We start from the raw sequence: 27066 nt of genomic DNA, 5'->3' as shown, positions 1-27066 counted from the left end.
TTGAATACTTTGACACCATTCCTTTTTTAAACTATATTTATGAGACGTCTCCCCGGCTTCTATTAGCTACATTGCAATCACTCATTTATAATACCACCTTTCAGAACAGTTAAAATTAGAATTCTGAGATCCTCAGGGGACTGGTAATATAAAAAGGCTAGAACAGGGAAAACACATTGTACTACTCATCCTGAGTTCTTGATTAGATGTCCTCATTACTTCTTCCAATAAAATTCTAAAATAACCAGAATTTATTACGTCAGTACATGAAATGACAGTACAGGTAAAAGTCTTCTCATGCATTATCTACGAGTGTAGAAATTATGAAAGATGTTTCCATGGACTATTTGCAAGGTTCAAAATGAACGTTTTAGGTTTTTTCTCATGTGTCTTTTAAAACAAATCAGTAAATAAAAACCCTGCTTTCTAAAAAAACCAAAAAACAAAAAACATGGCTTTCTGCAGGCTGAGACTTGTTACACATTGATTATATTTGAAATTGAAAAATGAAGAGAAAATAATTTCTTTTTGAAAAGGGAGAAGCAAAGCACAGAAGAGAAAACCATTCTAACTATACCTAAACTTTGTTAACTTAATGTATAAAAAAAATGATACTTCTATATTTCTAATGAGTAATTTTCCTTGAGAAACAATAACTTCATATGCTTTACCTTTAAGTGACATGACAGAGAAATGGAAAATTCAGCTACTATTTTCTTCTATCAAAGTGATAAATGGCATCTGAAGCATGGTCTAGGGAAGACAAATGCAAATAGGGTACCACATCGTATTAACCCAACTACTGAGGACAGGGGATCACAGGATTATCAGGGTTTGCTAAATAGGGAAGAGGATATTTATAGATATCAGAGTTCTGCCTGAAAGGTACAAAGTAAGCTGATTTAAGAGGCTGGAGGAAAGACAGAAGAATAAGTCTACCCTAGGTTTCTAAACACAAGGACCACACTTTATTTTAAATGTCGAATGAAGGGAGACAGCTATTGGAAGTTAATTTTATTGTGGGCCTGAGTTTTGCATACAAACATAAGGAAATGAATTTTTAAAGTGATTTTTGGTTAAAATATTCATTCATTCCTTCGTTCACATTAAACACCCACAATGTGCCCCAAGTGCAACGGGAGCAAAGCAGACATGATCTCCGTGTAGGATATGTCCTCCTCTGACACTGAATAAAGGCAATTTAAGAAATCAGAACTGTAGTTAATTGTATAAGGTCTGCTATCAGCATGTGTGCATACAAGTTATCTGCACCCTGGTGGACAGAAGTGGTCTGACTCAGCCACAAAACATTTAAACTTTCTACAGGCAAATTATGAATAGATGTGCTATTGACTACAGATATTTTATCTGCCTCAGAATCAGCTTCAACTCCACTACTGGCAGAGGCATGGTGCGCTGACCTAAAATGATGCAAACTAGGTCATTCAGAGAAACTGGAGTGGCGGAGGGGGAGAGAGGTGTGTGATGGTAGTGTGATGGAAAGTGTATGTGGCTGTGAGGAGCAGTTAAAATTTAAATATTAAAATTAGTAACCCAACTGTCAGGTATCTGCACTCCCCATAACTAGCTTTTTCTTTTTTTTTAATGTTTATTTTTGAGAGAGACAGTATAAGGAGGGGAGGGGCGGGGACAGAGGATTTGAAGCTGGCTCTGTGCTGACAGCGGAAGAGCCCGATGTGGGTCTCAAACCCACGAACCAGAAGATCGTGACCTGAGTCGAAGTCGGTTGCTCATCCCAGCACCCAGGTGCCCCTCCCCGCTCATAACTAGCCTGAATGAAACTGACTTCAATTTATTTTTACCTCTTTAACAACAACAACAAAAAAATACGCCGTTCACTGAGACCTTATTAACTTCCAGGAACTCCTATAGCTTTCATAGGGAGAAACTCACCCAAACTTGTCTACTTTCTCATTGCTCTACTAAATAAATACACTGTTTCCTGAGGAACAAAGTAGGGGCATTTCTCCAGGAGCAGTGGGTTCCCACCTCACCATAGTCCCAATCAAAACTTTATCGGTGAGGGGGGCACCTGGCTGGCTCAGTCAGTAGAGCATGTGATTCTTGATCTTGGGGTCATGAGTTCAAGCCCCACATGTGGGTAGAGATTACTAAAAATATATAAACTTCAACAACAACAACAACAACAACATTATTATGGGCTTTGGGATTTCATAGACTTGAATTCAACTTCCTTATATATATAATCCTGGGCATTTAGAAAACTGGAACAATACTCTTAAGAAAAATGCTATTAAGATGAAATGTGGTAATGTGTGTAAAGTATGGCGCATAGTAGGTATTCAAAGCAGTAGTTGTGGGTGTTTTTCTTTCATTTTTTTTTTCTACGTTTCACTGACCATTTTCTGGCCAGAAAATACAATCTTGGGAACGAACGTCAAATGTTGAAAATGCTTGATAGCTACCACTAGGTTCCTGTATGTAGAACGGACCCCATAAATAATTTCTGCGTGAAGAAGTCATCTATTAAATAACGATCACTCATGCGCTAAAATTGCTGCCGTCTTAGCATTTCACCAAAGACTCGATATCATAATGTGGGGATAAAATAGCTGACTAAATGTTCAGAGAAAACATTTGGGCTTTTAAATAAAAAATAAAATTTATTAGTCATAGCTGAAGGTTTAGAAAGCAAAAACAAAAACCTGGGGCTCAGTCTTCCGCTGTGCAGTTATTACAGGGATTCATGGGATACCAGATGTGACACATTTAATCACACCACTGATGGTTTAAGTTCTATGTTCCACTTTCGGTTCTAAGAATAGCTCACACTTTTGGAGATTAGAATCCAGAATGATTTGCCCTAATTTCATATTGTTCAATTTAGGAAAAAAGAAAAAGAAAAACAAAGTCTGTCTTGATCAATGAATGCAACAGTTGTACACAATAGTGTTGTCACACTGTCAATTTGCACCTGGAAACATGAGCAGTGGTTAATTTATGGTGTCCTGTAATTATAAATTAAACAATCATGAAATTACACAGTCCACTTAATTGATAAACAAACTGGGAAAAGTTAGCCAACTCTCATGCATTTCTCATGATGACATCTCATTCTCTGTTGGTTTGGCCTGACTTGTTCATTCCAATTCTAGTTATTTTCTGTGTAAATATTTATATTTGTATTCATTTGTTGAGAAAAACTTAGCCTTTAAAGGGACAACTCATGTATAAACGATTAATAATAAGAAAACATGTAAAAATCTGTTTAGCCTGGGGTTAATAAAACTGCAGTGTAGCAAGTGTGAAATGTGATTGGCAACTTCAGATCAAATAATTCTACTTTTTTAAAACAATCTGACAATGTAAAATCAATTTTTTTCCTATAAGAATTTACTCATTGGATAATCTGACCAAAGGTGCATGCATTTTTTTCCTTGCAGACATCTAGTTTTTTCTTCATAAATTAATGAACGTGGATCAATATTTTTAAAAGTCAAAAAGACAAGTAACTAAGTTTGAGTGCCCAGGTCTGTTCAGTTGGTAAGCCAACGAGCCTATTCTAAGTGCTTCAAAGTCAATTTTGCTTTGACTTGCTCTAAAACTACTCAGTTCCATTTTAATACCCTCCATCTAACCACACAGAAATAAAAAAGGAACAACGAGCGTGTCAACGGTCCAATCTGTCACACATCATAATTCACAATTAGAGAAAACTTTAATTAGGTCTGACAGGGAAAAGCCAATTGACACCCACTCCAGTTTTAATTTCCCATTCTTTTTAGTTTGGAGATCCCAAGATGAGACTAAGATCTTTGGTTCTGGTGTGGTCATATGCAAAACGTTGCAACAGGTTTGAAATGAAATACTAAGGACCGGGCAGCAAATTTGCCTGCATCAATATGGATTAAGAATTCACAGGAAAATCGGTCATCACCAACAAATAGCCTTTACTGAACCCTCAGCAAGTAAATAACTCGTTCCTGCAGAAGTGCGCCCGCCACGCAGCCACCAGGACCACGTAAAATCCACCAGGCATCCCTACCAAGCGGTACCTCTTTGTGTCCTGGGATTTACACCCCTCCCCCCAGAGGCCCGCACATCTCGAGGAAGAGGAGAGCTAGGCTACCATCTCTCCTGGTACCGCCAGGGCGACCTCAAAGGCAGTAGCTCTGGCCCTTCTCCCGGCTTCTGGCTGGGCCCCGGCGGACCCAGAGGCGCGGGCAAGTAGAATCCCTAGGAATATCGAAGCCTGCTTGCGGAGGCTGCTATCCGCAGTTACTCGGATCCGCCCTCATCTCCTTAGTAATGATGGAAACCCGGCTCTGTACCGGGATAGCCACACACCCTTCCAGCCCCGTCCCTTAGCTTCAGACCGGCTGCAAACCTCGCCTTCCTCCCCAGGCCCAGGTCTCCTTCTAAGGGCCCACCGTCGGGGCTCCCCGCTGCCCCCCGAAACCAATCCAGGACCCAGAAAGCAGGCTGAGCGCCGTCCCGTTCCCTCCTTGGCTTTAAACGTAGTGCCCCGACCTGGGCCTGAGGACAGGAGAGGGGTGACCGGTCAGCTCTGGAGGGGCCCGGGCCCCCACACTCACCATCCTCCCGCCGAATCCCTCCTCCTCCTCCTCCTCCTCCTCTGGCCTCCCCCGTTACCAGGGGCAACTGCTGCGGCACCGCCCCCGACGTCCCTCGCACGCACAGCGGAGGAGCAAAGCAGTCATACGGGGCGGGGTCCAGCTCCGCTTTCCCTAAAGTGCGCAAGCGTGCCAAAGTGCCCGCCCACTGCGCAGGCGGGCTGCTGGGTCCACGGGAGGCAGCGGCCCGCTGATGGAGACCCGGGGAATGGTTAAAGCTTGCCCACGTGGCTAGTGGGCGCTGCCCGGCCTGTGATTGGTCGGGAAGGAGGGGGGCGGGGGCGGGATGAGGGGCGGTTCCGGGCCTGGGCAGCAGGTTAGTACTGGCCAGGCTTCTAACGCAGGGTTCTTCTGTTGGCAGTTGTCTCAGTGCATTCTTTTCGGGGCCAGGTAAGGGGTCTTGGGAGGAGGCCGCCTACCACACCTTCCTTTAGACCCAACATCCCGGGAGGGAGCTTGGATTTCTGTCCTGACTGCTCGGGAGGGGCTGCTGCCGAAGCTGGGATTCCACCTGCGAAGCCACGTGGCGCGAATAGTAGCCTGGGGCTGCTCAGGGGCCTCTCCCTGTGGACCCCAGCTCCATAGCTGAGGGGTGGGGACATTATGAGATATGCATCTTTCTCCACACCTGTGTTAGGGTCCAGGATGGAGGAGTCCCGGTGGTGGGAGGCTGCCTGTCGGAGGGCAAGAGACAGCCTGGGAATTGGCCCTGAACGCTGAGGTGAGCCGATGGCAGCAGGGGTGAAAGAAAGGCGTTTTGGAATGGCCAGGTTTTGCTAAGAAGCGTTGGACCAGGCGGTGCACCGTTTGCAGTCCTGGAGGAGGCAAAAAACGGGCCTGCACTTACAGGCAAGCAAGAGCGAAAGGGATTCTGGGTGGGTTGAGAGGTGCTACCTCCCACCCCTTCCCCATGCTGACGTCAGAAAGAGGAATTAATCTCATATGTACCAGGTCCTGTTCTAGACTCTCGCGACACAGCAGGGGGACGAAATCTGCCTTCATGGAAATTACATCCTTCCTAGTGGAATGCTTTTCACATAAGATTTCATTTCATTTTCACGGCCCTAGAAATTGGTTGTTTTAAGCTATATAGAGTCGGGACTTGAACTCAGTTCTGACTCTTGAGGAAATGACTTTAACACTATTGTATTGTACAGGCAGGTGGAAAAGAACGACTTATATTTGTGATGTGAACTCAGAACTTTTTTTGAGTTGATAAAGTGTTGCGACTAATGACAAACCTGGACGTTTGCAGTCGTGTGTGTACCTCTTGCCTCCCTCACTGGTTTCTTGTGAGGATTATGTGAATTATTATGTGTCAAGTACATAAAATACTACCTGGCACATAGGAAGTGCTACATAGGTCTTAGCTATTATTGTTCCATCTAGGTTTTTGGGCTTTGCCCCTCTTCCTATAAGCAGGCTTTCCATTCTAGTTAAGATCACTGGAATGAAGGCAGATTTCCCCTGAATGGTCCTTAGCTGTTTATGCATTCAACTAAAGTGTGTTTTTATTTATTTATTTATTATTTTTTTTTTTCCAATGTTTTTTATTTATTTTTGGGACAGAGAGAGACAGAGCATGAACGGGGGAGGGGCAGAGAGAGAGAGGGAGACACAGAATCGGAAACAGGCCCCAGGCTCTGAGCCATCAGCCCAGAGCCTGACGCGGGGCTCGAACTCACGGACCTCACGGACCGCGAGATCGTGACCTGGCTGAAGTCGGACGCTTAACCGACTGCGCCACCCAGGCGCCCCTAAAGTGTGTTTTTAAACGTCTGCTGGCTGCATACTTGCTTCAGATCCTTGGAGAGAAAACTCAGTTCAGAACCTTGATTAAATAGGTGCAAGATGAATGGCTAATTCAGAGCCTGCACTCCTACCATCTACCCATCTCTAGCCTGTTGTTTCTTTTGTGAAAAAGTCGGGGCAGACTTCTCTTTCTGAATTGTCTGGTGTCTAACATCATGGTCTCCTTGGGGTCACAGCAGTGTACCTGGGCTTGCTTGTGTAATTATTAGCCTCATTCTTCCCACTTTCTCTAGGCAGCCTTGGCACCATCCCTCCCCCATCTCAAGTGGTCTTAGTGTTTGATCTTGAGTCTTTGGCTGCCTTGATCTTCCACTGATGCAAGTACCAGTGATGATGTTTTGTTTTTCTTCCTACGTGGGATACAAACAGGCAATCTTGAGTCCTTTCTCCACTTGCAAGAAGATACCTAGAGGGAGTTTGGAAGCCTGTTCCCTGAGCTGTGATACTGTTTGCCAGAGAAAATCAACTTTTTTTTTTTTTTTTTTTTTTTTTTTTTTTAACGTAAGCTGTATCTGTAACGTGGGGCTTGAACTCAGGAACCCAACATCAAGAGTCGCATGCTCTACCAACTGAGCCAGACAGGCACCCTGAAAATCAAATCTCTATAAGAAGGATGAGCATTACTTCAGGAGAGGTAATAAGTTGTTTCATTTTTCCCCTTTTCTCTCTTTTTTTCTCTCTCTCCTTCCTTCTTTCTCCTTTCCTTCCTCTCTCTCTCTCCCTCTCCCTCTCCCTGTAGTATGGAGAGGACCAATCTAACTGACCCTAAGCCTTGTGACCTTGGGAAAGTAGGCCCTAGCTATTGTCAGATAGTTGGATGAATGAACAGGATGGAAGCTGTTGACCACTATTGCTGTGGTTAGTGTAGGCTGTGTGTACCACGGATGTTCATCCTGCTGGTTCAATTGATGGGAACCTTTCTAAGCATCAGTTTCCTCTTCTGTAATTTGAGACCTTGGATCCCTTACGTATTTGAGCTGTGACATTCTCCAATCCTCAAAGGAAAGGGAATTATCAGTCAGTCACCTGTTTGATTTCCAGTTCTCCCCTTGTTCCCAGTAATAGAACCATATTCCTTCAGAATTGGGGCCACCCTGGACATGATTACGACTTCTTTAGGGAATACTAGATGCAGCTCATGTAGGAAGAGGGAGAATAACCGTTAGAGCAAACCTAGGGACCATGTACCCCCTCCATGTAGGAGGGGTAGGCCATCAGCAGCTTTGTGACAGAAAGCCTGCTCTTAATTCTGTAACCAAGACAGGTTCTGAGTTTGACTTGAAAGGGTGATGTCCTTGATGCCTAGAGAGCCCGGGAATAAGCTGAAATGCATTTCAGGCAGGCAGTAAATATTTTTAGAGGTCCCACGAGAGCTACATATGAACCTTGTAATCTGCCAGGGGAGGCTAACTTTACACAAATTACTGTACATGATAAGAAAGTGATGATTACAAAGCCAAGCATATTGCAAATGAAGATAGGATGCTGTGAGAGTATATGACAGAAGGGTTTGAGTATGCCCTGAAGGAGTCCTGGACCTGTGCCCATTGGGGGGCAGGCAGCAGATATTTGGGAAATGTTTTATTTATTATTATTTTTTAATGTTTATTCTTTTTTGAGAGGGAGAGAGAATCCCAAGCAGGCTCCATGCTATCATTGCAGAGCCTGATGCAGGGCTTGATCCCATGAACTGTGAGATCATGACCTGAGCTGAAATCAAGAGTCGGATGCTTAACTGACTGAGCCACCCACGTGCCCCGGGGGAAGTGTTTTAGACATAGAATTTAGGTGTGTGTGTGTGTGTGTTTTTTCCTTACGTTTTGTGTAATACAGGGGCTGAGCAACTCCTATTCTGACCTCAGTAATGAGGGCAAATTTTCTTGAATAATAGCACATGATTACCCCTTCATGATAGAAGTACTTCCGTTATGAAAGGCAGAGGACTTTCTAGTGTTGGGTTGAGGATGGAGAGAGATGTCCAAGGACAGGCTGTGTGTGTGTGTGTGTGTGTGTGTGTGTGTGTGTGGTGTGAAGAAGGAAGCGTAGCATGTTCTTTTGGGCTGTCTCCAGCAGGGGAGTGGGGCTGCAGCACGGGGCTCTATAAGCCAAGGCAGTGTGTGATCTGTTGGCCACTCCTTTTAGCCCCCTGTAGGGTCAGGGAAAGTAAACTCTTGCCTCTCTAGCATTCCTGGGTTCAGTTCTGACTGCATGAAATACCTTTGGTCTTTGAACCAACCTGCAGGAGGCCAAGTCAGCCTTTCCACAGAGGGCAAAGCCCAGAACTTTCCCTTGGGCTTTGTGGCGGAGTGAGAGAGGTAGGAGTCTGGCAGTGGACACTGGCTGGCTGGCTTCTCACTTCTCCAGAGGTGAGTGGTGGCCTCAGGGCCAGGTGAGGATACCATGGAAACTCCATGTTAGGTCTCCCCTTCTCTTCTGGCTCCTTTCTCCCAGGAAACGACTCACCCCCAGCATGTCAACTTGGTGAAGTCTCTCCCACCCCAACAAAAAAATCTAAACATTGGCCATCTCTCCCTTTATTGCATTTGTTGGCTACTCAGGCCTCCTACCTCTCTGGATGTTCTTTCTCATCTATTTGGGCTTCCTTTTTTTGGCTTGCCTCTTAAATGTAGTGGTTTTCAGGGCATGTCCTCAGCACTTTATCCTTCCCGTTCTGTGCATTCTTACTGGAAAACTTTATCTTTTTAAAAAAAATTTTTTTTTTTAATGTTTATTTATTTTTGAGACAGAGAGAGACAGAGCATGAATGGGGAAGGGGCAGAGAGAGAGGGAGACACAGAATCGGAAGCAGGCTCCAGACTCTGAGCCATCAGCCCAGAGCCTGACGCGGGGCTCGAACTCACTAACCGTGAGATCGTGACCTGAGCTGAAGTCGGACGCTCAACCGACTGAGCCACCCAGGCGCCCCTGGAAAACTTTATCTTAAACTGCCTCGATGCTGCTAACTCATCACTTTACTTTTTTTTTTTAATGTTTATTTATTTTTGAGACAGAGAGAGAGAGACAGACAGACAGACGGAGAGACAGAGCATGAGCAGGGGAGGGGCAAAGAGAGAGGGAGATGCAGAATCTAGAGCAGGCCCCAGGCCCTGAGCTGTCAGCACAGAGCCCAACTCGGGGCTTGAACTCACGAGCTGTGAGATCATGACCTGAGCTGGAGTTGGACACTTAACTGACTGAGCCATCCAGGCGCCTCTCATTGTTTTACTGCTAATTCAGACCTCCGTACTTTCTTTTAAGCCTTAATACCCAGTTGCTGAGAAACTTGACCTTTTATTCAGCATTTACTTGAATTCTTGAACTAGGTGCTAGGGTAGCAGAGTGAGCAAAATGGACATAATCCCTGGCTCCAAGGAGCTTATGGCCTAGAGGGGAAGGTAGGCATTAATAACACAGAGGGTCACCTGGGTGGCTCATTTGGTTGAGTGTCTGACTCTTGATTTTGGCTCAGGTCATGGTCTCATGGTTAGAGAGTTGGAGCCCCATGCCCCGAGTCCGGCTCTGCACTGATAGCCTGGAGCCTGCTTGGGATTCTCTCTCTCTCTCTCTCTCTCTCTCTCTCTCTCTCTCTCTCCCTCTCTCCCTCTCCCTCTCCCTCTTCCTCTCTCTCTCCCCTCCTTCTCCCTCTCTCTCTCCCTCTCCTTCTCCCTCTCCCTCTCCCTCTCCTCTCTTTCTGCCCCCCCCCCCCCATAAATAAACTTAAAAAAAATTTAAAAACTGAAACCACAGAGTGTTAAGGCAAACTGGTATGGCTCTGAAGAAAGAGCACAGAGCCAAGAGGGCTTACACAGAGCGCCTCATCTAGTTGCCAGGATAGAAGTGGTAAGGGTCCTTCAAAGGATTCCCTGAGGAAAGGTTTAAGCCAAGATCTAAAGGATGAGTAGGTGCTTCCTTGCAAGTAACTCTGGACTGTCCTGGAGAGCAAAAGGCTACTTTTTGAGGGAGAGGGTGGACCCTTGAAGTTATGTGCTAATACATCTGCTTTTCAGGCTGCTATTTATTCTGAGCTGGCTCTGCTGTGCCTTCCCTGGAAGCTATAGGGGTGCATGGGTCTTTAATGGGGTGGGAGTCTTGGGTAGAATTCTTCTTTTGTTTTACCTCTACTTAATATAAAACATTTATTTTTAACTAGTCCTATGGCTTCCACCAGCAATATGTTTCCTTTCCCTAATACTGTCAATACTGGCTTTGTTTGCTTAATTTTGTGAGTGCTTTTGGAGTTTGGTGAATGTATAACTCGAGATGACTTTAAATCTTGCTCAAACTGTGCCAATGAACTTGTTATGTAACGTATATAGAAAATCCTCAGTTAAGGTGATGGTTTTCTTTTTTTTCCCTAAGTTTATTTTGAGAGAGAGGGAGGGAGGGACAGGGGCAGAGGCAGAGAGAGGGAGAGAGAGAATCCCAAGCAGGCTCTGCACTGTCAGCGTAGAGCCCAATGTGGGGCTCGAACTCACAAACTGTGAGATCATGACCTGAGCTTAAGTCAGACACTTAACTGACTGAGCCACCCAGGCGCCCCAAGGTGTGTTTTTCAAGGAAAAATAAAAGACCTAGTCGTAGAAGATAGAGAGTTAAATCTGAAAATTATTCCTTAAAAAAAAAAAAAAAAAAAAAAAAAGGATGGGTAGGTGTTAGTGAAGAGGGGAAGGAAGAATATTCTGGGCAGGGAATGGCATTTGTAAAGGACCTGAGACAGGTGGCAGCCTACTGCATTTAAGAAAGTCTCATGGTACTTGGAACTCAACACATGGAAAATCCAACTACCTGTTTTGTCTTTTTAAAAAAAAATTTTTTTTAATGTTTTTATTTATTTTTGAGACAGAGCATGAGCAGGGGAGGGGCAGAGAGAGAGGGAGACGTGGAATCCAAAGCAGGCTCCAGGCTCCAAGCTGTCAGCACAGAGCCTGATGCAGGGTCGAACCCACGAGCTGTGAGATCATGACCTGAGCTGACGTCGGTTGCTTAACGGACTGAGCCACCCAGGCGCCTCTCCCTGTTTTCTCTTAAAGACTGTTTTTCTATATTCTTTGTCTCGTCACATTATGGTCCAAGTCAGAAATCCTGTATATCACTCTGGATACTTGTGATGTGTCAATTTATCTAGGTCAAACACCCTCCCCACCCCCCACCCCCCAGTCCCCCTCTCTGGTATGCTTCCAGTTTAGAGTGAGCTGGGAGGGAGAAACAGCTATTTTGTAGCGCACACACCTCCCAGTAATTCGATCAAACATGAATTTGGGTGCTGTGGTGAAGGGATTTTGCAAATGTAATTAAAGTCCTAATTGGTTAGCTTTGAGTTAATCTAAAGGGAGATTATCCTGGGTGGCCTGATTTAATCAGATGGAATCCCTTTAAAAGAGGGCTAGGCATCCCCTGGGGTCACAAACTGCAGCCATAGCTGGGCCTCCATTGCTCTCCTTCCCTCCCAGGATCATCCCTTGGTAACTGCTTGCAGCTGCTGGCTTCAGGCTTGCCTAGCAGAATTCCCACAATTACATAAGCCAGTTTGCTAATTCCTCATACTAAACCCATCTTTATATATTTATCAATATTAGGTGAGTATATATAAAGGATATATGTATCCTATTGATTCTGCACCTGTGCTCGAACCCTGACTAATAGACTATTTCTCCTGTAGCCAGTCATTCAGCAAATCCCAAGCTTCTGCTGCTTTAAAAGTTTCTGTCCTTTGGGTCCCTCCTCTCTGTTCCTGTGCATCTGGTTTCATATGAGCTCCACGTCTTCTTGCCTGGATCATTGAAGTTCCCTTTCAGCTGGTCTCTTTGTATCCTGTGAAGTCCTACCGCACTGAGTTTATTTTCATGTCATTGCCCAGAGTTTTCTTTCTTTTAACATTTATTTTTGAGAGCGCACAAGCGGGGGAGGGGCAGAGAGAGAAGGAGACACAGAATCCAAAGCAGGGTCCAGGCTCCGAGCTGTCAGTGCAGAACCTGATGCGGGGCTTGAGCCCGTGAACCGTGAGATCATGACCTGAGCTAAAGTTGGATGCTTAACCGACTGAGCCACGCAGGCACCCCTAATTTTTTTTAACATTTATTTATTTTTGAGAGACAGAGAGAGACAGAACACAGGTGGGGAACAGGGTTATCTTTCTAAATGACACATCTGATCTTGTCACTCTGCTTAAAATCTTGTAATGGCTTCCTGAAATTTCTCAGGCAAAAATTCAAAAGCTGTTTTTAAAAAAAGAAAAAAAGATTTTTGGGATGCCTGGATGGCTCAGCAGGTTAAGCATCCTACTCTTGATCTCGGCTCAGGTCATGATCTCAACAATTCATGGGTTGGAGCCCTGCATTGGGCTCCGTGCTGATGGTGTGGAGCCTGCTTGGGATTCTGTCTTTCCCTCTCTCTCTGCCTCTCCCTCGCTCATGCTCTCTCTCCCTTTCTTTATCTCTCTCTCTTAAAATAAATAAATAAACTTTAAAAAGATATTTTATTTTTAGGTCATCTCTACACCCAATGTGGGGCTTGAACTCACAACCTTGAGATCAAGAGTCACACATTCTACCAACTGAGCCAGCCAGGTGCCCTACAAGCCTTAGCTTTTTTCTATAACGTCATTTTCTTTCCTTAGCGTATCAATTTTACTTCCTTTGAAAAAAAAATGTTAGTGGTTCCCTAGAGTTTGCCATGTACATTTACAGCTAATCCAAGTCCACTTTCATTTTTTTTTTTTAAATTTTTTTTTTTTTAACGTTTATTTATTTTTGAGACAGAGAGAGACAGAGCATGAACGGGGGAGGGTCAGAGAGAGGGAGACACAGAATCCGAAGCAGGCTCCAGGCTCCGAGCTGTCAGCACAGAGCCTGACTCGGGGCTGGAACTCACGGACCGTGAGATCATGACCTGAGCCGAAGTCGGACGCTTAACCAACTGAGCCACCCAGGCCCCCCCCCCAAGTCCACTTTCAAATAACACTAAACCGCCTCGACCGTAGTGCCAGTAACTTATGCAAGTGTTCCTAGCTACTCCCTTCTGTTACAGCACTGCTGCTATTCATGTGGAGTATCCATAAGCTGTAATCATCGAATACATTGTTGCTGCTCTTATTTTGAACAAACTGTTATCTGTTAACTGTTAACAAGTAGAATAAGAAAAATAAAGGGGTGCCTGGCTGGCTTAGCTGGTAGAGCATGTGACTCTGGATCGCAGGGTTGTAAGTTTGAGCCCCACATCGGGTGTAGCTATTACTTAAACAAAACAAAAAAAAAAAGAAAAAGAATTTATTTTGCCTTCATTTATTCCTTCTGACACTCCTTTATGTAGGTCTGAATTTATGACCTGTATCATTTTTTTTTTTTCTCTCTGAAGAACTTCTCATATCTTGCAAGGCAGGTCTATTGGTGATAAATTCCCTCAATTTTGTTTTCTGGGAAAGCCCATATTTCTCCTTCACTTTAAAGGATAATTTTGGTGGTGTAGAATTCCAGGTTGGTGGGGTTTTTTTTTCTTTCAGTGCTTTAAATATTTCACTCTACTTTCCTTGCTTGCATGGTACCTGAGGAGAAATCCAATATAGTTCTTTGTTCTTCTGTAGGTAAGGTGTTTTCTTTTCCCTACCTCAGACTTCTTCCTTGACTTTCTTTGTCTTGATTTTCTGCAATTTGAAATATAATGTGACTAGGTGTAGTTTTTTTTTTTTTTAATTTTAATCCGAGTATAGTTAACATACAGTGTTATATTAGTTTCAGGTGTACAATGTATTACTCAGTACTCATCATAAGTGTACTTTTTTTAATGTTTATTTTTGGGAGAGAGAGAGTGAGTGAGCATGAGCAGGGTAGAGGCAGAAAGAGGGAGACAGAGGATCTGAAGCAGGCTCCACACTGTGAGTGCAAAGCCCAATTAGGGGCTTGAACTCATGACTGTGAGATCATGACCTAAGCCGAAATCAAGAGTCGGCCACTTAACCAACTGAGCCATGCAGGTGCCCCATGGTAAGTGTACTCTTAATCCACTTACCTGTTCCATCCATTCTTCTACCCACCTCTGCTCTGGTAACCATCAGTTTGTTCTCTATAGTTAAGAGTCTGTTTTTTTGTTATCTTTTTTCTTTGTTCATTTGTTTTGTTTTTAAATTCCACATATAAGTGGAGACGTATGGTATTGTTTTTCTCCGACTTATTTCACTTAGCATAATACTCTGTAGGTCCATCCATGTTGTTGCAAATGTCAAGATTTCATTTTTTTTTTTTATGGCTGAGTAATATTCCATTGTACACATATACCACATCTTTTTTTTTTTTATCCATTCATCTATCCATGGATACTTGGGCTGCTTCCGTAATTTGGCTATTGTAAATAATGCTGTAATAAACATAGGGGTGCACATATCTTCTCAAATTAGTGTTTCTATATTCTCTGAGTAAATACCCAGTAGTGGAATTTCTGGGTCATATGGTAATTCTATTTTTAATTTTTTGAGGAACTTCCATACTGTTTTTCATAGTGGCTATAACAGTTTGTATTCCTATCTAGGTGTAGTTTTGTTTTTTTTTCTTCAAAGTTTATTTATTTTTGAGAGGGAGGGAGAGAGAGAGAAGGGGGAAGGACAGAGAGAGAGAGAGAGAGAGAGAGAGAGTCCCAAGTATGCTCTGTGCTTTCAGTGCAGGGGCTGATGTAGGGCTCAAACTCCGCGAACTTCGAGTTCATGACCTAAGCTGAAATCCAGAGTCAGACGCCTAAGTGACTGAGCCACCCAGGCTCACCTAGATTTTTTTTTTTAAGATGTTTTTTAATCTTATTTTTTTTTAACGTTTATTTATTATTGAGAGACAGACAGACAGTTAGAGCATGAGCATGAGCAGGGGAGGGGCAGAGAGACGGGGATGCACAGAATCTGAAGCAGGCTCCAGGCTCTGAGCTGTCAGCACAGAGCCCAACGCGGGCTCGAACTCATGAACTGTGAGATCATGATCTGAGCTGAAGTCAGACACTCAACTGACTGAGCTACCCAGGTGTCCCTCTTTTTTTTTTTTTTAAAGTTTATTTATTTATTTTGAGAGAGACAGAGCATGCAAGTGGGGGAGGGGCAGAGAAAGGAGAGAGAGGAGAGAGAGAGAGAGAGAGAGAGAGAGTCCCAAGCAGGTTCTGCACTGTCAGCACAGAGCCCAACACAGGGCTTTAACTCAGAAACCTCAAGATCATGACCAGAGCGGAAACTAAGAGTCAGATGTTTAACTGACTGAGCCACCCAGGTGCCCCTAGATTTTTAAAAAATATTTATTTCTAAGTAATCTACACCCAATGTGGGGCTTGAACCCACCACCCCGAAATCAAGAGTCATATGCTCCATTGACTGAGCCAGCCAAGCACCCTTAGGTGTAGATTTTTTGGTAGTTATCCTTCTTGGTGTTTTCTGAGCCTCTTGGACTTGTGGTTTGATGTCTGTAATTCATTTTGGAAAATTCTCAGTCATTATTGCTGCAAATATTTCTTCTGTTCCCTCTCCTCTTCATCTTCTGCATTCCCATTACATGTATGTTACACCTTATGTAATTGCCCCAGCGTTCTTGGATTTTCTGTTCTGGTTTTTTCATTTTACTTTTTCTCTACTTTTCAGTTGGGGAGTTTTCTACTGACACATATTTAAGCTCACTGATTCTTTCCTTGGCCATGTCCAAGGTACCAATGAGCTTATGAAAGGAATTCTCAGGGGTGCCTGGCTAGTACAGTCAGTAGAGCATGTGACTCTCAGTCTCCCAGTCATGAGTTCAAACCCCACATTGGGCATGGAGCCTACTTTTTAAAACAAAAAGAGGGGCGGGGGACCCTTCGCTCAGTTGGTTAAGCATCCAATTCTTGATTTTGGTTCAGGTCATGATCTCATGGTTCGTGAGTTTGAGCCCTGCGTCAGGCTCCGCACTGACAGCACAGAGCATGCTTGGGGTTCTTTTTCTCTCTTCCCCTCCCATATGCTCTCCTTCTCAAAATAAATACATAAATTAAAAAGTATATATTAAAAATAAAAGGAGTTTGACACTCACCATATTAAATGGGGTGCTTGGCTTGCTTCGTTGGTAGACCATGCAACTCTTGATCTCAGGGTTGTGAGTTTGAGCCCCACGTTGGGTGTGGAGATCACTTAAAATCTTTTAAAAATAAAAAGGTGGGGCGCCTGGGTGGCTCAATCAATTAAGCATCTGACTTTGGTTCAGATCATGATCTTGTGATTCGTGAGTTCAAGCCCTGCTTTGGACCCTGTGGTGACAGTTTGGAGCCTGGAGCCCGCTTTGGATTCTGATTTGTAACATTTCCTTTTGATTCTTTCTTAGAGTTTCCATTCCTTTGCTTACATTGTCCATCTGTTCTTTGCATGTTGTCCACTTTCCCATTGGAGCCCTTAGCATATCAGTCATAGTTATTTAAATTCCTTTTTTTTTTTTTAATTTTAATGTTTTTTAAATTTTTATTTTTGAGAAAGAGAGAGAGGGCGTATGCGTGCGCGCAAGTCAGGGAGGGGCAGGGAGAGGGGGAGACACAGAATCCGAAGCAGAGTTCTAAAGTAAATCAGGCTGAGTTAAAATCCTGGCTCTGCCACTGGCTAATACTTGTGTGACTTGGCAAAGTTGCTTATCTGTGCCCTAGTTTTCTCATCCTTAACATGGGGTTAGATTAAAGGGTATTTATTTTATAGGGTTATTGTGAAGATAAATTCAGAAAATGCATGTCAAGCACCAAGCAAAGTGTCTAGCGTAGAGTCAAAGTTCAGTAAGTGTTAGCTGTGATAAATATCATCTGGTCCCCACATGCCCTGTGTGCGGTCAACGCTGGCTATTCTTTTTGCCTGGGACACCTCTCCTCTATCTTCTACCCATCCTTCAAAACATTATTTCTTGTTTTCACAAAGCATGTTCAGAATCCCTCATCTGTTTTATTTGTTTTTTAAAGTTTATTTATTCATTTTGAGAGAGAGAGAGTGCAAGTGGGGGAGAGGCAGAGAGAGGGAAAGAGAGAGAATCCCAAGCAGGCTCTGAAATGTCAGTGCAGAGCCTGATGTGGAGCTTGAACTCAAGAACCACGAGATCGTGACCTGAGTGGAAACCCAAGAGTTGGACCTTAACCGACTGAGCCACACAGACGCCGTATCCCTCGTCCATTTTAGATAAAGTGATCATATAATTTACTACCCCAAACAGGACACTTTTGAGAGTGGAAGGGGATGCTATTAACAATTGCCCCAGGACAATAATCCCAGGAAAACTGGGAGATAAGGTCGTCTCAATTTTAGATGCCTCTTCTCTGGTTTTCCATTGCCCTCAGTGTCCACAGCATTGTTCACACTGCTGTCCTTGTGGCTTTACTTGTCTTTTACCTCCCATTCTGTAACTCCTTGAGGGCAGGTGCATTACCTCAGTCAGAGCCATGGCCTGAGACCTCTTACAGGACCAGCATGCACCACACACGTACACAGAAGTGATGAGAGTGATCATGCCACATGTTCATTTTCCCCTTTGTAATTGTTTCTACCTTGAATGTGATCCATGCTTTAGGCCTCTTTCAGATCAATCTCTCTTCTTCTTCTTCTTCTTCTTCTTCTTCTTCTTCTTCTTCTTCTTCTTTAAAATTTTAATACTCTTATTTATTTTTGAGAGAGAGAAAGAGACAGAGCGCCAGCGGGTGAGGGCAGAGAGAGAGGGAGACACAGAATCCAAAGCAGTCTCCAGGCTCTGAGCCGTCAGCACAGAGCCCTATGCGGAGCTCAAACTCACGAACCACAAGATCATCACCTGAGCCAAAGTCGGATGCTTAACCAACTGAGCCATCCAGGCACCCCAGATCAATCTGTCTTCTGGGGTGCACATTCCAGCTCTTCTGGGAAGCCCCCTTTACTTACTTTGCTCCCCCATCTCTGCTTTTTCTCATCTCCTGTACGTACTGTTGCATATATATTATATCCTGTTCCTTGGGTGGGCTCTTGTTCCCCAGTAACACTCAGCTCCCCAAGGATAGGCACGGTGTTGCCCTTTTTTCCAGTGTCTCCCACAGTATGGTCAAGCACAGGGCTGGCTACCAGCAGGCACTCAGGAAACACATATTAGTGTCGGTTTCTCAGTCTGGGACCATTCACTGGGGCCTGCCCAAACTTAGTCAAACGATGCTAGTGGTGGGTGAAAGCAGGCATTCTACAACTGCGGGAGGGTTCAGGGCCTCCGGGGCAGACTGTAGTTTGGGGGACAATCCTCATTTCCCCTCTCTGTTCCTTAAGTCCCCAGTTTTGTGTGTGAACAAGATGGAGGCTGATCTGTCTGGCTTTAACATTGATGCTCCCCGTTGGGACCAGTGCACTTTCCTGGGGCGGGTGAAGCACTTCTTCAATATCACAGACCCTCGCACTGTCCTGGTACCGGAGAGGGAGCTGGACTGGGCCAAGGTGATGGTGGAGAAGAGCAGGTGAGCAGCTAGTGGGGAGGGGGCTGGAGGCACTGGGGCAACACTGATGGATCCCTGTGGAGAAGGTGGAAACTAAAGATATGGGAATAGGCAGAGCTCTCAGGAAGGGGGGAGCAGGATGACCTGGGGCAAGGGGCCTGAGAAGTAACTGTGTCCATTATCCTTGGGTGGCAGGATGGGTGTTGTGCCCCCAGGCACCCAAGTGGAGCAGCTGCTGTATGCCAAGAAGCTGTACGACTCAGCCTTCCATCCTGACACCGGGGACAAGATGAATGTCATCGGGCGGATGTCCTTCCAGGTCCCTGGTGGCATGATCATCACGGGCTTCATGCTCCAGTTCTACAGGTGGACCCTGGGAGCAAGGTGGTGGGCAGTGTGGCCACTTGGATCTGCTAGGCAGGGAGCCATATTATGATGACAATCACAGCCATCTTTATTGACCCCTTACCAAATACCAGGCACTGTGTGAAATTCTTTACGTATGTTACCTCACTTAATCTTCTCATCAGCCCTACAGAGAGGTGCTGTATAGATGAAGAACGGAGGTTCTAGAGAGGTGACGTAACTTGTGCAAGTCCACACACAGCCAGGAAATACGGGTGCCTCTCTAGAACTCTCGACGAATCAGCCATCCTACTTCCCTCTTTAGAAAGTACTTATTCAACAATGAAATATTAACGTATCTTTATAACGTAATGTCCCAGCAAAAAATATAGGAAGGTGACCCCCCCCCCGCCCCTCCTCCCCACCCCCAAAATTAGGAAGACCTATAGGAGAGAATAAACTTTCTCTGTAGCTGCTGGATATTTCACTCCTCTCCTTTCCCCTCTTCTTTCTGCCCCTTCTCCCCCATGTATCCATTTGTCCAGTTACTGAGCCAGGCCTTGGGCCAGGTGTTAGGCATATAAAAACTTTAGCCCCTGTCCTTAAAGAGCTTCTCCAGTTTTGTTGAGGAAGCCAACAAGTAAACAGTTATAGGTCAGCTTGCTAATAGGTTGTGGGGAGAACATGGGGTTGTGAGAACGGGGAGCATAGAATGACTCATTGTTCCAGGAAGGGCCGGGGAAGGGTCAGGAAGGTTTTGAAGAAGTGATGTCTCAACAAAGCAAGATTTAGCCATGTATGAAAGGGGTGTGTATGTGTGTGTGTGTGTGTGTGTGTGTGTGTGTGTGTGTGTGTGTGTTCCAGGCAGAGGAACTAGCCTGTGCAAAAGCCCAGGTGCATGAAACAGCATGGGAAGTTTGGGGAACAGCAGGTAATCTGGGGTATACACCAAGCCTTGCATTGACTCCCCTCTGCGTCTCTGGGCCTTCCTTATGGTAGGACGATGCCGGCTGTGATCTTCTGGCAGTGGGTGAACCAGTCCTTCAATGCCTTAGTCAACTATACCAACAGGAATGCAGCTTCCCCTACATCGGTCAGGTAGGAGACTTGAACCCCAGGCTGTCCACGTGGGTCAGGAGCAGGTAGCTGTCCTCGTGAGGGGAACAGCCCTTCTAAAGGGTTCTCGGGCTATCTTCTCCAGGCGGGGCTTATTCTGGGCAGGTGACCAAGTCCCTCTTTTTACGGTTTGCAAGTATTTTCTGAGGCTGATTAGGAGAGTATCTTCCTAGACTAGTTCAAAGTTCATTCATTCATTCATTCTCAAATATTTCTTGGGTAGGTGTTAAGTGCCAGGCATGGTTCTAAGGTCCCTGCTCTTATGGAATTTAAGGACTTGTAAGGAAGCAAGCACGATAATCTTAGATTGTAACTGCTGCCATTAAGGAAATAAACAGGTGACAAGATAACAAACAGCAGAGGGGCATCTGTGTAGATGGGCTGGTTGGGGGAAGTCTTTTCTGTGGAGCCCGTATTTCTGCGGATTTCTGAAGGATAAGGATTTAGCAACGTGGAGCCGACAGAAGAATTCCCCATATAGGGAGCGACAGCATGCAAGGGTTCTGAAGCAGAAATGAGTTTGCTCTTTGCTTAAAGTACTGAAGGTGGCCCAGGGGGCTGGAGCGTTGTGTGTGTTTAGGGGGGCATGTCATAAGACAGGATGGGGGATAGTTCACATGAGCTTCTCAGGCATGAAGCCTTGTGTCCAGACTTTCTCAATGAAGTCTTGGTCTTGCCCTCAGCCGGCAGGGCTTCCCACTCCCAAGCGTGTCTTTCCTCCACTAGGCAGATGGCCCTTTCCTACATCACAGCCACAACCACCGCGGTGGCCACTGCTGTGGGCATGAACATGTTGACAAAGGTATGGTCTGGGGCGGCTGTGGGCATGGTGGCCACTAGGGGGCAGCAAAGTCCTAGGGAAAACTTTGCCCAGGCCTGGCAGTACCCTTGTCTGGGTGAGTGGGGTATGGCCCAGAGCAAAGCCAACCAGTGGGAGAGGTAACCGAGCTAACCCCAGGTTGGTCTTTCTTGGGTCTTTGAGGGAATTTGGGTTCCTAGACCAAATGTCTGGATGAGTGGCAGAAGCAAGGTCTCATTTCTTGGTTTATAGTCCTTATTGTTCCTTTCCCCCAACAGAGAGCTCCACCCCTGGTGGGCCGCTGGGTGCCTTTTGCCGCTGTGGCTGCTGCTAACTGTGTCAACATCCCAATGATGCGACAGCAGTGAGTATGGGGCTCCCTTTGCCTCCCTGCAAACCCTAAGGTTAGTGGGGCCAGGGCAGGAAACCAAGGCAGTGGGTGGCTTTGGGGGCTGAGGTGGGTGTGGGGAGGGCTGCCGGGCTGCTCCAACAGTGATGGCCACAGGAGTGGCAGGTGACTTAGGTTTAGTCTGTGTTGAATGTTGTGGGAGTCATTTTTTGGATCGTGTGGGATGAGGGTGGGGGTAGGGTGGACTCTGGAGGTTTGTACGAGATCGTGTCCTTTCAACTGCAACTGCAATTTAAGTTGTGATCTCTGCCTACTTCCAAAGCCCTGGGCATGGCTTACAGAACGAAATGTAGCAAAGCGAGGCGTCCAAAGATAGAACAGAGCCAAGAAGCTTTGAAAGAAGCCAGAGGAGTAGACAGATGTTTTCCAGGCACCCGGCTCTAAGCTTCGCAGCAGGCAAGGTTAAAGGAGAAATCCGTGTGTCTTGTAGTTGTTTTCTGACTCGAGAAAGCATAGATGTTCCTCTGTTGTAAAACTTAATGACGTAATATACATAAAGCACTCACAGTAGCTCTTGGAAGGGATCAAGTGCTACCTAAGCATTAGCGATTATTGCTGCCGTTACCGTCACGGCCTTCATCACCATCACCGGTCTCTACTAGCCCTGTTTTCTTGGGACTGCTAGCAAGCGGGAATTCAGCACGATAGCGCTTGTGGAAAGAGTCCACGACGGGAAGAGTCACGCGTACACATTGTTCCTCTCTTTCCCTCCTCTATCCAGGTGCTCCTTCCCAACAAATGAATGAGCCCCAGCCACCTATCTGGTCTGGGGTCGAGTGCTGTCGAGAACTGGCCAGAGAATAATAGCCAGTGCAGCCACTATTTATGGAGCAGTCACTCTGTCAGGTGCCGGATTAAGTACTTTGCAGGCATTGGTCCCATTTAATCCTCACCATTCCTATGAAGCGAGTGCCAGGATTATCCCCATTTTGCAGATGAGGATAACTGAGTCTTTAGAAGGATTTGGGAACCTGCTCAAGATCAAAGACTTACTCAGCATTTTCAGGATCCAACCTAGGCAGTCTGAGCCCCAGCCTAGCTCTCTTAGCCACCGCCCTAGATCACTTCCAAGATGTCACTCACTGGAATACAGAAGGAAGATCAAAGGGCCAGACTGTAGGAGGTGGCTTCCTGGAGCTTGAGTGTGCTGGCCTTGGTTACCTGCTGTGTCACATTGCTGGCGAGCTTCCAGCACACCCTTCCCACGTTCAGCAGCTCCTGTCTGTGTTTAGGGAACTCATCCAGGGCATCTGCGTGAAGGACGGAAATCACAGTGAGATTGGTCATTCCCGGGTGAGCAGAGGCATCCCTTTGGAGTGGGAGGAGGGAATTCTCTTATACCCTGTTTTGTTGTTCGTGGTCAGAGCCGGCCCGGGTTCTGTTGCAGGGTCCCCCTGACTCCGTCCTCCTTCCCCTTGATTTCCATACATTTCTTGTTCAGAACAAGCTTGTCATGTCCTTTCTCCATCATTTCTGGTCCTGAAGCCATAAAAGTCTAGCTAGGTGAGAGAGGGCTGGGTGAGGATACAGCCCCTGACAGACCCATCCCTTCCCCTTTACCAACTCAGACCTGATCCTGACCCTTGACCCAGCCTGCTGGTGCAGTCCACGGATACTGGATGAGGTCATGCCTAACAACTTGCTCTTTTCTGCCCTCAGAGAGCTGCGGCCATAGGCATCACCCAAGTGGTCATTTCTCGGATCACCATGGCAGCCCCTGGCATGAGTAAGATAAAGAAGTCCTCCTGTCCTGGGGGACCCTGGAACACGTGATGGAGGCCTCAACCACACTCAGCTTTTGGGTGGGAGGTGGGGCCCCAGCTTCTATAGCCATGCTTCTCAAAAAACAAGTGATAGTTCTGGGATGTGGTAGAAATTGCAACTAAGGCTATGCTGGTGACCGTATTACATTGTATAAATCTATCAGATCCACGTGCTGTATACCTTACTCCTACATAGTGCTGGAGTGCAGAAGCCCACGGGAGACCACACTGTAGTTCCCAGAACATCAGTCAGAGATGTGGGGAAGAAAGTTCTTTTCATTCCACAGATACTCCTCAAGTACCTTCAATGTGCTGGGCACGGTGTGGGGTGCCAGGAAGACAGTGGTAAAGAAAATAAATCCCTTCCCCTGGTTTTGCTTTTAGCAGAGGCATGTTACAGAGTAGGATAGGAGATTTGTTTGCGTGAGCCTTCAAAGATTTAAGTTTTGAGAAGGATGCTTGGGGCCTGCGGTACATGTCCTGTCACAGGTGTGCAAGTGGAGAAGTTTGGGAAGCACCCTTCTCCTAGGACTTAGGGGACAGCTTGGGGGTGGCTGCACCTACACAGTCTTCAAGTATTTTCAGGAACGTCAGGGGAGGTGGAGGGAATCACCTGACTTTGGGAAGGGGTCTTGGAGAGAGTCTTATGGCCTTCCCCCGAGATTCTCCCTGGTCTCTTGCAGTCTTGCTGCCAGTCATCATGGAAAGGCTGGAGAAGCTGCGTTTCATGAAGGTGAGTGGGGTTCCCTTTTGCATCTTCTCTGCCCAGAGCCCCCCAGCCATACTTAGGAGCACCTGATCCTCGTCCTTCCCTCTAGCTGCTGGCCTTACCTCCTTCAGGGAGGGCCCATACCAGTCCCCGCTGGCTGCCCGCTTTAGATGCCATAGCTGGTTGCTTGACCTTGTCCGCAGAGAGCAAGAGGAACCCTGTTCTCCCTCCTTCATGGCTAGGCGTTTCATTCCTGTAGGTTTCTGGCTGACTGAGCAGGGGTAGGGCAGGCGTGGGTTTCACATTAAGATCCGTGAATCTTACGTGGATCTTTCTCTTTGTTTATTTTTTTTTTGTCCAGAAAGTCAAGGTCCTGCATGCCCCGTTGCAAGTTCTGCTGTCGGGGTGCTTGTGAGTAACGCGTTTTCTCGTTGTGGGTTCTGTGGCAGCTGGGTCACCCAAGCACTGTCTTCTTGTGTCGCCCATGTTGGAGAACGTGCTCTCTTTTACCTGACTTCCATAGTGCCTGAGCTCTGTATGTGGGCCACACCGAGAGCTCTCGCCCCATGTTTCTTGAAGGCATCAGGCTGGCTAGGCTCTATGCACACATCCGCATGGAGAGCGGAGTGCTTGGGTGCCCTCCTGTCCGGGGCCTCCTCTGACCTTCGGACTGGAGAAGAGAGGAAGACCACAATCCAGTCCCACTACAAAAAAGAAATGATAATTCTGTGACAGTGATAGAGGTGTCCGCTAATGCTGAGGTGGTAAGCGTATTGCAATGTCTCACCGTATCAAGTCAACATGCTCTACACCTTACATGGACACCGTGTTCTATGGCAACTATATCTCCGTATAAATCAATTAAGTAAATACACAGACCTGCTGAGACATAACAGTGATGGGACAGCCTGTGGCCGTCACGTGTCCCAACCTCGCACAAAATGAAAACACCATAGGCGCCTGGGTGGCTCTGTCGGTTAAGCGTCTGTCTCTTGATTTTGACTCAGCTCATGATTTCCTGGTTCGTGAGATCGAGCCCTGTGTTGTGCTCTGTGATTACGGCACAGCCTGCTTGGGATTCTTTCTTAATCCCTCTCTCTCTGGTCCTAGCCCGCTCACACTCTCTCCCCCCCCGCCCCCCAAATACACAAACATTTGAAAAGTAAGTAAATGGACTGCCTGGGTGGCTCAGTGGGTTAAGTGTCTTGGCTTTGGCTCAGGTTATGATCTCACAGTTCCTGAGTTCAAGCCCAGCGCTGGTCTCTGCACTGACAGCTCGGATTCTGTGTGTGTCCCTCTTTCTCTGCCCCTCCCCTGCTTGCGCACATGCGCACGCTCTCGCGCGCTCTCTCTCTCTCTCTCTCAAAAATAAATAAATAAGTAAGTAAGTAAGTAAGTAAGTAAATAAAACACAAGCCATGGCGGCATGCTTCGGTGCCTGCCCTTGACTGGCTGTGTCCTAGTGTCAGTTACACTTTACAAGGCCATGGGGCTAATGACAATAACAGGAATAACCAACACGTATTGAGTGTTTCCTGTGTGTCCCTGCTGTGCTCATGGTTCACATCTATAATTTCGCTGAATCTCCTCCGCCCTAGAAGTATAGATAGGGCCGTCATCTCCTTTTACAAATGAAGAAACCGGGGCTCAGAGAGATGGAGACACTCACCCAAGGCTCTGTAGCCCATAATTGCCGGAGTTGTGGTCGGATCCTCGGTAGTCTCCGAGGTGACTCTGCTTACTGAGTCACCAATGAGTGAGTGGTTCCCACGAGCTGAGTGCCACATGTGCACTTTTCATTTAATCCCCACGGAGGCCCTGCAGAGTAGGTATCCTTGTCTTCCCCCTGCTGGCTCAGGGGTAACTCGCCCAATATGACACAGCGAGGAAGTAGCAAAGCTGGAATATGAACCTTGGTCTGTTAGATTCCCAAGTCCTGTAAGACAAGACCCTGGAGCTGAAACATCTGAGAACCTTAGAAATGCTCTTAAGCCCTTCCCCAGACCTCCTGAGTCAGCATCGCTTTTTAACAAGCCCCATGAGTTACTTGCACGCACAGTGAAGTTTGAGAAGCTGCCCTGTTCTGGTCTCCACCAGCCCAGGTGTTCATGGCTGTGGGGGCAGGACCTCAGGTGTCATAACCCTCACTGCTCAGTGCTTGTGGTCTTTAGGGCTGCTAGTTATACTCCCAGTGCCTTCGTTATCTTCATCTGCTTGGACAACAGGTGGATGTGGGAGGTGGAGGGAGGCTGATTCCATCCCATCCCAGAATGAATATCCTGGCACTGAGAGACCAAGAGAAGAGTTGCAGGGAGAGGAGCCATGGGGTGGCGGGGAGGGCAGGCTGGGTGAGTGGGCATCTCCTCCTTCCTTTGGGGGACTCAGAGATAGGATGTGAGTAGGCCTGTGGGGAGATGCCCCTGACACTTTGTTTCTCCTTTCTTCCAGCCTCATCTTCATGGTGCCAGTGGCCTGTGGGCTCTTTCCACAGAAATGGTAACAGCTGTTCGTTCCTCACTTTGTTTTACTGAATGCCCTGTCCCTGCTCTCCCTGACCTGCCTGCTGTCCTGAGGGAGACAAGGAGGGGCAGGAAGGGCAGCATTTTTGTCTAAGGACAAGTGCCTATCAGCCTAAACTCTGGGCCTCTTAGCCCCGGGGGGAATGGTAAACCAAAACAGAGCTCCACGGGGTGGAGGCATGAGTGGCTTCCTCCCAGTGGAGCAAGGACTGCCTTGGAGGGAAGTGGGGGAACAACAAGAAACTTTCTGTCCCTGCTGGTTAGGTTATTAGATACATCCTCCCTGGCTAGATCTGGTCCTTGAAATTGAACAAAGGTACAGATACTTATTCTGGCTTGTGTTTGCTAGGGGGTGGATGACTTGGGCCTCTCTATTTCTCTTGCATGTCCTGGCAGGGAAGGGATGTGAAAAGGGATGATGGAAAGGGGAAACAAAGCATCAGATTGTGGGAGGGGAGAGGATTAGCTCCAGGAGACGAAGTGCAGCTTGGATGTATACCGAGAAGATACCAGGTTCCCCTGCTGTAGTATTCATATTTCAGTGTCGTGTGCTAGACTTCTGTG

General features: G+C 46.4%; 2 protein-coding genes across 11 annotated transcripts in view; one reads left to right on the top strand and one right to left on the bottom strand.

The window, feature by feature from the left end:
• ARL3 (ARF like GTPase 3) overlaps window positions 1-4746 on the bottom strand; it is a 37683-nt gene extending 32937 nt beyond the window's left edge. Inside the window, exon 1 of one of the 2 annotated variants that reach the window (XM_060641635.3) lies at window positions 4578-4746. In XM_060641635.3, coding sequence (XP_060497618.1) covers window positions 4578-4580 — 3 coding nt within the window. In that variant the 5' untranslated portion in view covers window positions 4581-4746. Of the gene's footprint in view, window positions 1-1118; window positions 1170-4577 lie in introns of those variants that run through there. The other variant, XM_060641634.1, reaches the window with a different exon arrangement.
• Window positions 1-27066, top strand: part of SFXN2 (sideroflexin 2) — a 61577-nt gene that overhangs the window by 30520 nt on the left and 3991 nt on the right. The window contains exons 1-13 of one of the 9 annotated variants that reach the window (XM_078434780.2): window positions 4896-5006; window positions 5254-5337; window positions 6935-7062; window positions 18679-18863; window positions 19038-19208; window positions 20187-20285; window positions 21030-21105; window positions 21381-21466; window positions 22744-22804; window positions 23171-23237; window positions 23958-24007; window positions 24345-24394; window positions 26432-26479. In XM_078434780.2, the coding sequence (XP_078290906.1) occupies window positions 7042-7062; window positions 18679-18863; window positions 19038-19208; window positions 20187-20285; window positions 21030-21105; window positions 21381-21466; window positions 22744-22804; window positions 23171-23237; window positions 23958-24007; window positions 24345-24394; window positions 26432-26479 (914 nt within the window). In that variant the 5' untranslated portion in view covers window positions 4896-5006; window positions 5254-5337; window positions 6935-7041. Of the gene's footprint in view, window positions 1-4895; window positions 5007-5253; window positions 5466-6934; window positions 7063-18678; window positions 18864-19037; window positions 19209-20186; window positions 20286-21029; window positions 21106-21380; window positions 21467-22743; window positions 22805-23170; window positions 23238-23957; window positions 24008-24344; window positions 24395-26431; window positions 26480-27066 lie in introns of those variants that run through there. The other 8 variants (XM_078434781.2, XM_078434783.2, XM_078434785.2 and 5 more) reach the window with 8 other exon arrangements.

The sequence above is a fragment of the Panthera onca genome, chromosome D2 (genome assembly GCF_046562875.1).
Source record: "Panthera onca isolate mPanOnc1 chromosome D2, mPanOnc1 haplotype 2, whole genome shotgun sequence".
NCBI lineage: Eukaryota > Metazoa > Chordata > Mammalia > Carnivora > Felidae > Panthera > Panthera onca.
This window is presented reverse-complemented; position numbering and strand designations above follow the sequence as displayed.